At 30.9% G+C, this 9,342-nt stretch overlaps 1 protein-coding gene across 3 annotated transcripts; it reads left to right on the forward strand.

Moving 5' to 3' along the window:
- LOC125077676 (myosin heavy chain, muscle-like) lies at window positions 1-7,378 on the forward strand. 3 transcript variants are annotated; one of them, XM_047689674.1, is made up of 21 exons: window positions 1-104; window positions 420-562; window positions 1,134-1,190; window positions 1,264-1,314; window positions 1,390-1,522; window positions 1,819-1,881; window positions 1,997-2,349; window positions 2,484-2,697; window positions 2,802-2,932; window positions 3,088-3,218; window positions 3,375-3,519; window positions 3,777-3,959; window positions 4,175-4,290; window positions 4,391-4,623; window positions 4,716-4,852; window positions 4,981-5,099; window positions 5,179-5,296; window positions 5,996-6,127; window positions 6,249-6,356; window positions 6,925-7,133; window positions 7,218-7,378. In XM_047689674.1, the coding sequence occupies exons 1-21, from the start codon at window positions 62-64 to the stop codon at window positions 7,234-7,236; spliced, it is 2,838 nt and encodes a 945-aa protein (XP_047545630.1). In that variant the 5' UTR covers window positions 1-61; the 3' UTR covers window positions 7,237-7,378. The 3 variants fall into 3 exon arrangements, with proteins under 3 accessions (XP_047545630.1, XP_047545631.1, XP_047545632.1); XM_047689675.1 differs by having other exon boundaries at window positions 5,996-6,112; XM_047689676.1 differs by lacking the exon at window positions 1,819-1,881.
- Window positions 7,379-9,342: the final 1,964 nt, after the last annotated feature.

Genomic DNA, 9,342 nt, shown 5'->3' on the forward strand with positions numbered 1-9,342 from the left:
AATTACAAAGGTTTTCAAATAAAAACATTTTAATTCATTTTTATTGCTAATTTTTCAGTGAATGTGTATAATGACGACTACAAAACCACAGAAAGATAAACCACGTATGTGCTACTCTATAAAATACAAAAAATGAAATACATAAATGTTGACTTACCAATTACCTAGAAATACAGATGCGCAGAAAGTATGCCCATTGTAAATTTTGTGTAAATAATTATCTTTTTTATGCACACATTAATTTATTATATTTTGATAAAGACAAGAACGACAGTACCCTACGGTATAATGTTAACATTATGGAACTTTAATAATAATAATTAATAAAAATGCGTAAATAAAATACAAATGATAAACTTGTTGATTGTGAAAAATATTGATAGGTGTACCTCCACTTATCATTTATTCGTTTGGAACAGATGCTTTAAGCCCGCGCCTGGCGCCGCGACCCACAGCCGCTTCTGCGGCACGAGCTGCCCGCAACGCCATGAACCGTAACCTTGCTCTGCCAACACAGCGTCAATCGCCTATGCGATCTCCACCATCTCCGAGTTCTTCGAAGGTCTGTTCTAACTTACTATTCTATCTATACTACTTACGAGTAAGTATATGCTACTCCATAATCTATAGATCTATAATCTACTCTATGATAGATATACATATATGTATATAGGTGGAAAAATAAATAAAATAAGTATTAAAATATTATAAATCACAAGAAGTATACTCGTCTCATTCAGGGCTTTCTTCAATCTTGTGTGGATTTCCAACCTCTCTCTTTCTCTTCTCAACCTCCAATAAAAAATCTCCAGTTAATTTTTTTGTGCTTAGGCAGATGCAATCGCGTTTTTTAATACATTTTCAGCTAATGGTATTTGTAAATAATTTAGTGCTCAATTAGTGATGTCTATTTATGAATACCATATAAAAAATCATTCACTTCCTTACGAATTTTTGATCAAGTTATTTGAGCATAAAATTTAATTTTACATCTTTAAATTAGCCCAAATTAGTCCTAAATTAGCACAATGTTTTACAAAAATTTGCGATTCTGCCCAATTGAACATTCTAGCTTTATAGACGTTAAAACCTTTTAATTTTAATAAAAATCTATTTTTTATTTATTATTACAGATTCGAACTGCTATCTCACGTAACTGCCCAAGATCTGATTCAAAAACAGAAATGAAAGTTTGTACATTATTGAAGTTCATAGTTGTTTAATTTATTTTAAAATTTTTAATATAATTAAACATATTTTTAGATTAATAGAAATTGGGACAGCGAAGTTCAACCGCCCGTTCCGGTATTTGATGTAAGTGTAAAATTAAGCGCGATCGTTACATTTTTATTTTAAAGTATTTTTAATAAAACGTTTTAAATCTTATAGGAGATACCTGTAAAACACGAAGTAGAACCAATCAATTTTACAGAAGAGGAAATAGATGTAGACCAGAATAATACGCAACAAGTTACAGATAATAATGCTGATGATTTGCAATATAATAGCTTGGATTCATTTGGTTTGTTGTGAATATAATCTTATTTTCTTTCTGTTAATAATTTAACAGTAAGACATCTTCTCGGACTTGATGGAAGTGATTTTAAATGGCAGAATGAATCAAAGCGTTTGAGTTAAATTATTCTCTTAAATAGTAATGGGCAACATACGGTAAAATTTAAGTTGATTCTAGTACGTATAAACGAATTGCATGAAAGTAAATTATCTTTTATTTTTTATTGTATTTGGAGAGGCCTATGTCCAGCAGTGGACGAATATGGGCTGGTGATTGATTGATTGATTGAAATTTTCTTTTAGGTTTGGTAGATACACAAAACGAGGGAGAAAATTCAATGGGCGCTATATTAGATTCAGAAACAGGTAGAAATTTCTATAAAACAAAAAAAAAATGTTTCCATTTGCATCAAATACAATTATAATCAAATATTCAAATATTTTGTATATTATTATTTATTTAATATTCGAATACCTACAGAGCAAGCCCAGAGGAAGCGTCCACAGACACCTGTACAAGATCGACCACAAACTCCAAAAAGTGTTTCTAGTCGCCCTCAAACACCAAAAATCACAAGTCGATCAGGCACACCCTCATTTTCTACACAACGCCATAGTACTCCAGTCAGTCGCCCAAATACACCAAAACGACATACACCAATAACAAGACCCAAAACACCGTCAATGTCTGTAAACTCACTGCAGCGCCCAGTAACACCAGTAATTTCTCATAATACTCCACCATCTATTAAAGATGAAGACTGTCTAAAATCGTCTTATTTGGCAAAGCAAAAGCAATTTCATCTGATGAAAAAGGAACTTGACCTAAAACAGGTATTTTTCTAGTACAATAAAAAAATTATGATTTGTAATAAGAAATAATGCCAATATTTTGTTCGTCTGAATAAATTCATAACGTATGTGTGCTAAATACAGTATTAAGTTAATTTAAAATTTGTTTTTTAAAGCAAGCTGTATTGGAAGTTTTTGACATTCTTCAAAATCTGCGACAACAAATGTTACGGGAGGGTATCAGTGCAGGTGGTGAAGGGCAAAATGAGTTAGTGGTTTTCAAGGTGTCGGACTGGGCACCAAACGAAGTGTCGCAGCTTTGTCGTGATGCAGCTGCTTCCTCTGCTACCGATGGTGCTGAGGAACTTTTAACTACGGCTTCACCAATCGGTACACAAGTTTCATTTTTTACTGTACTATCCATAGCACATATTTATGTATTGAGAGGAGAGACATTTTTTATTGACTTTAAATAAGCTTTTTGTTGATTATAGATGAATGTGCCCTGACAGAAGTGTATTCGAAGGTAGTAAAAATTCCAGCATGTTTTGCTGAACTATGCCTTCAAGCATTTTCAGCCCGACAGGAGTTAATAGATTGGATTAAGAAATTAATTGAAAAAGATGTATGTAAATTTATGGGACATTAAAAGAAAAGTAAACTAGATATTTATATTATTCTATTATAGTTTAAATATTACTTATTTAAAAGACAAATTACTTTTTTCATATTCTTACTAATAATTTTATTAACACTAAACAGCTTATCCTCATTAAACAGGACATTGTGGGCAATGAAGCTCTGGATAAAATTGCCCAGTATAACTCTCAGGGGCTTGAACTTTGTGAATCTCTCCGAAACCTGAAAACACAAGCAGATGACGCTTTAGATATAGTTACCTCACTAACGAAGTATGTTTCATTATAATTTTCTTCGCATATAATCTTGTTTTTTAATTAATTTTTTTTTTAAATCTATAATAAAATACTGTTGTGTGTTATTATAGTAGTAGGTACTAGTAGCAATTAAGCAAAATAAAATTAATATATTACCATTTTTACTAATAGGCGAGTATGTAAAGAGCGATCTACTTTAGTTGCGGTGGGTGAAGCATTAGTGCGAGAGGTGGCACAATTACGCCTAGATTTAGATACTAACGTTCTAAAAAGTGATTTGCGGGAAACAGATATTGAAATTTCAAAAGATCTAGAGGTAATGAGTGATTGCTATTTGTTTTTATTAATCCCAAATAAATCTGACTTTCATAAGGTAAAAACTTTAAATGAGATTCGCAAAGAGTATGTACGTATGTAAATATTTTGATATTTAAAAAATGATTTGAAATAAAAAATTACCGGAACCATTAATAAATAAAAATATAATACAATAAATAGGTAACTCAAATAAAAACACAGTTCATAATAATATTAAGTTTAGTTGATATATTTTTTAAATAAGTAATAAATTAGGAAACACGTCGGGAATTAGAAGAAGAGCGGGCTGCAAAATTGGCTCTAAAAGATAAATTAGCAATGACAGAGTCACATCTGCGGCAAACGCGTTTGCGTGTCTCAAAAATGGACCGTCAGCTCCGAGAGGCAGAAGCGAGCATAGCCAGTCTAACGGGCACTGTTAAAACTTTAGAAGATCAGGTATACAATTTGTTTATATTTATGTCATAAAACTGTATAGTGTATCTCTATACTTTAGCCCTAAAGAGCGGAGCCATATTATTGAATGTTATTCAAAGGCCTTGATGCATCAAATAAATAAAATCATTTTATCATTTTAACAAACTGTATATAACGTGTACACAGCCAATGTTTATAAAACCTAATTACTACAGTTTTTTCTTTAATTTTCTAAGAGTCGACAGCGAGAAGTACAATTAGAAGCAAGGGCAAGAAAATTAAAAGAATCTCTGAAAACAGGTGAAGTAGCCAGTAACCATCTAGCCCAAAAGCGCGATTCTCTTCAAATAGAGTAAGTCGATGTACATAGCAAAAATATTATAAAGTCCTTTTATTAATTTATCGAGAACAAATGAAGTAAAATAAAAAAATGGTATATATTTTTCTACTAGAGTGAATAATCTCAGAGAAGAAAATAAATTAATGACTATGCAACACAAAACAGAAGAACAAGAATTAAACAAGAAATTAAAAGAAGTGATGACTGCTCTAGAAGAAGAGAAGAATTTATTACAAAGAGAAACAGAACAAAAGCAGAATCTTGAAAGCTCGCTCCAAGAGAGTCAAAAGATCATAGAAGATTTACAAGCTAAAGTTAGTGAACTCGAAAACAAACAAAATCCCGGTATGGAACGAGGCACTATGTTTTAGAATTACTTACTTTCTTACTTATTTTTGTAAAATAGGAAAACATAATATTTAACTTATTTTTTGTAGATTTACCAACAGAACGAGAAATGGATTTATGGGCTGAACTTCAAGCTACAAAGGATATATTACGAGGCGCGGAAGAAGAAATTAAGACATGTAAATCGGAAAAAGTGCGATTTCTAGAGACTTTTACTAAAATAGCGGTGATTATAAACCATAAATTATTATATTTAAAAACTTTGTGTCATAAAGCTAGAGCTGACGGACTACTTATTTATATTACGTGATATTTCCTCATCGAAAATTATACTTATCGAGATGTTAATTTTAGGACTCTGAGAATAAATTAGGTATGCAGCAAAAGTTAACAGCTGAACTCTTAAACAAAGAAGATATAATTGGTAAAATGCAAATTCAAATACGAGACTTAACAAAAAATAACAAACTGTTGTAAGTAACTATATTAAAACTTAATCTATGTTTTGAACTTAACTAAGCAAATAAGTCTTTTAAATTTATGCCTTTTCAGTGAACAAAAAGTAATTCAATATGAGCAATATTTCCGCGATTTGCAAGCCCACAATCGCGCTTCAGCAAAATGTCAGGAAACGGAAAATGGTATCACCTACCAAGATCTTCAAGAAGAGGTACTACTGTCACTTTTCTTTTTTTTATGTTAATATGATGATGATGATGTCGTCCTGACCGATTTCTGCCTCGGCGGCTAATCTTAAGAGAGACCAATTACGCAGGACCTATTATAGTGCAGAAGTGTGTGTGCAAACCCAGGTGCACTCTCTATTCCCTCATTCTCATTATCCGATGGGACGGCAAATTTGACACGGCTGGAAAGACTTAGACTTAGACTTAGACTTTACGTGCTTTCCGAGACTAGGAACTGTTCACACTTCAAATATATATTTCGATAGAAAACCCATTAACTTTTAATCGACCCGACTTGCGGTTTGAACACAGGATCCCTGGCCTTATACTAGTATTACTCTATTATTATATTATATCTACTAGCTAGTAGAAGTTATGTTAAATAGGTAGGTGGTCTGGCGAATAGGCTACCTGATGGTAAGTGGTCACCTACACCCACCCATACATATATACATAGACATTAGCGCTGTGATAAATGACATCAACTTTATAATTCTTTACATCGGCAGTGCACCATCAACCTTGAGAACTAATTTGTCCCTTATGTCTGTATTTTTTTTAAATAAAACAACAATCACGTTCTTGCAGTTGTCCATGTTGACTATATGTTTCTATTCATATATGTATATACTGGCTCACTCGCTCTTCAACACTATTATTTTTAAATATATCTTATTCATCAGATTATGAACATGAAGATGAGTCTCTTAGATGCGGTACATCGTAATGAAGAGTTATCAGAACTTCTAATTCAAAAAGATCAGCTACTTGAACATCAGGACAAAACATCGCGTGCCCAGGCAAGGGTCATTAAGGTTGCTCGCCTGTTCAAACTCGTTCGATTAGATATAGTTAACATTCTTTATTTTATTATTTTTTTGGATAAATATTGTCTAGTATTATTTTAAAAGCATAATAATACCTAATAATATTTAGGTACGCGAGGAACTGATAGATATGCTTAAGGATAAAGAAACTGAACAAAGTCGCGAACTTACCGAATTACAGCAAGATCTTGAGCATCGAATGAAAATTGTAGATGAAGTGAGATTTTTTTTATAATATTTTTATTACTATTCCTATATACGAGTATATAAATTAACATAAATAACTACCAATCTTAATCATTTCAAAATTCAAATAAAATGACCGGTTTATTGTTTTAGATATTGTATTTTTTTGGCAACACTTTTTATGCTTTTTAAGGTGAGATAGATAGATAGTTAGGATAGATAATTTGAAAAATATAATACGCGGTGTTATTATTTATTTAATACATATTTATGCAGAAGAGTTTTTAATTTAGGTGATTGATTAATACAAATAATAAAATATTTCAAGAGCATTTGTATTTTTACCCATTAATTGATTATTTTTATTGCTAAAAATAGTCAAGTTGACTAGGCTACAATGTTTTTCAAAAACATAAAAATATATTGTACTGGATGACCCGATTGTATTATAATGTTGAGCAACACGCTGAAACACGCTGCATATAATGGAATGAATATGATGTTAATTTTAAGTCATAATATTTAGAAGTTTTTTCGTGCTGGCGTTAAAAAAACAACGATCATTTAATAAAAAGATTATTAAGTCTGTAATGTTTTAGGTAAACAAACAAATAGCCGCAAAGGCTGATGAAATTCAAGAGCTGTTTTCGACGTTGGAGAACAAGCAGCAACAGATCCACCGATTGGAAAAAATTGTACTAGCTTTAGAGGAACAGCAACGGCGTGCGCAAGCTCAGCGCACGCGCCATGAAGAAAAAATCGCAGCTCTCGAGCATGAACTTGCAGCTGGGGGCAATCGACGTGAGCGGTAAGATTACTCTAATTTTAGGTTTTTCTTAAAAAAATATTGAAACTTTGTAAATATTAATGTATGAATAACGCTTTGTTTCAGAAAATTTTTATTTTTCTAAAACTTGGAATATCCTTTTCAAGATGGTCGTTGATGGGGATGGTCATGGTTTAGACACGGAAATAAACTTATGCTGATAGCTAGTGCAATAGTGCTAAGCTGATTGTTTCCTTTTTTTCTTCAATAAATCTTTTTTAAAAAGCTTTTTGCTTCATATATTTTTTATAAAAAAATACGATTACTTAAAAAACAAATAATATAATATGTTCACGCAAAAACTACTATTTTGTTTTACATGGAACTTTTATATTACTTTAGTCTTGTATTTTAAGGCAGGCGTAAACTATTTATCGTATATTAACATGTTGCATATTTTAAGATACCAACGAATTCTAATAAAAAGTTACTGATTTTAGAGTGCCACGTTTCAAGTTGATAAAAATTTTATTTTATTGAAATGATTAAACTATAACATTCATTATGGATTCACAAAAAAATAGGTTTTGGATGGCGAAAAAGCTGTCTGTTTTAAAAGTAAAATAAAGTAGCTATAAGAAGTTTAATATAGTGGTGTATTACAAATATATTAATCAAGAACTATTTATAGTTAACTATTTATATGGAAACACACAAACGTTTGTTTATATTTATTGATTTTTTAAGTGGAAAGGCTTTACATTTCTCTTAATTACAACTCACAGGAACCATTTCTATGTTGTATATAGTCGAGTTTAATTGACTAAAATTATGAATTCTTATCAAAATAACATTTGAATAACGCATTTTAACTCCTTGTAATTTAAACTAGTAGTTTTAAATATATCACGAAAATGTAAATAAACGTTTAAGAAAGTGTAAGTCCGATGTATACCCACAGTATAGGCATAGGTATAGGTAAATGAATTAGAATTTGCGAATTTTGATAAAACATGAGGTAAGTTCGAATAAAAATAAAACGGGATGAAGCATAGCCAAAACAGTTTTGTAACTGTCTCGCCAACGTTTTTTTTAGTGCTGCCCACTTCAAAACCATAGCGACAACATTAATTTCTTTAAATTAACGCCTTAATAAGGAGCATCTTATCTATGATTAGATCTAATATCCACATATTATTTTTTAGTTTCTAGATAGTCAACAAAAGAAAAATGATATTTATTCTGTAAACAATAGTACGATTGTCATTCTCTATCAAAAAAGACATAAGAGTATTACTAAGATGTATGTAGTCTATGTACATAAACATTGTTTTGACTTTTGACAAGCGTTACATATCGATCCAAAACTATCTATGTTATCGATAGTATAAATAGTATCGCTGCTAGATAGTATAAATAGTATCGCTGCTACCAATAGTATTGCTCACGGAAAGCTATCGATACCATCGAAACTATCGATAGTACTATCGATATCCTGAATAGTTATCGAGGTCAACTATCGATAGTCAAACTATCGAAAGTTCTGCAACGCTGTTTAAGACCAAAGAATATATAGAAATAGCAGTGTTTCAGTGACAATGGGTGTCATTTATAGCCTTTGGTTTAACAGACACTGACATTTTAATTTTTTTAAATTATTTCATAGTAAAGCAAAGGTACTTTATTAATTCTACCGTGTTTATGACGTCATTTGGCCATTACGACGATAATCGAAATGTTAGCAATGTTAGTTAAGTAAGATAAATCCGTATTGGCTAAATAAATTTCTTTATACTGAGCGGTTTGGTTTGTGTCCGTTAAAATTACTTTTTAGCAATATAATTTACCTTCGATACTTAAATTTACTTTGCCATACAAACGTAAAATTGTTGTAGCTATAGCAGAGCCGATTATCAATTGAAAAAGGTAAGCTTTTCTCCTTATTTTATTTTTTTTAAAAAATACTTATTACTACTACTTATTTAATTTGGAATTCGTTTTACTTATACGAGAGTAAAATTTCTAATTCAAACCTCATATCAACATCTTTTTAATTCACTGTATTTTGATTTAATTAAATTATTGGAAGGTTTCGATATCGAGATATATGAATACAATATTTTGTATTAAAACCCGAAAATTATAAAAAATAGACCGACTGAAATTTTAATTTTTTAAAAGCCTGTATAGTGAATTACCTTTGCCTTTTTCAAGAAGAAAGAGTTAAAAAAAACGATATGATTTTGACAGA

This window comes from Vanessa atalanta, chromosome 4, assembly GCF_905147765.1.
Source record: "Vanessa atalanta chromosome 4, ilVanAtal1.2, whole genome shotgun sequence".
Lineage (NCBI taxonomy): Eukaryota > Metazoa > Arthropoda > Insecta > Lepidoptera > Nymphalidae > Vanessa > Vanessa atalanta.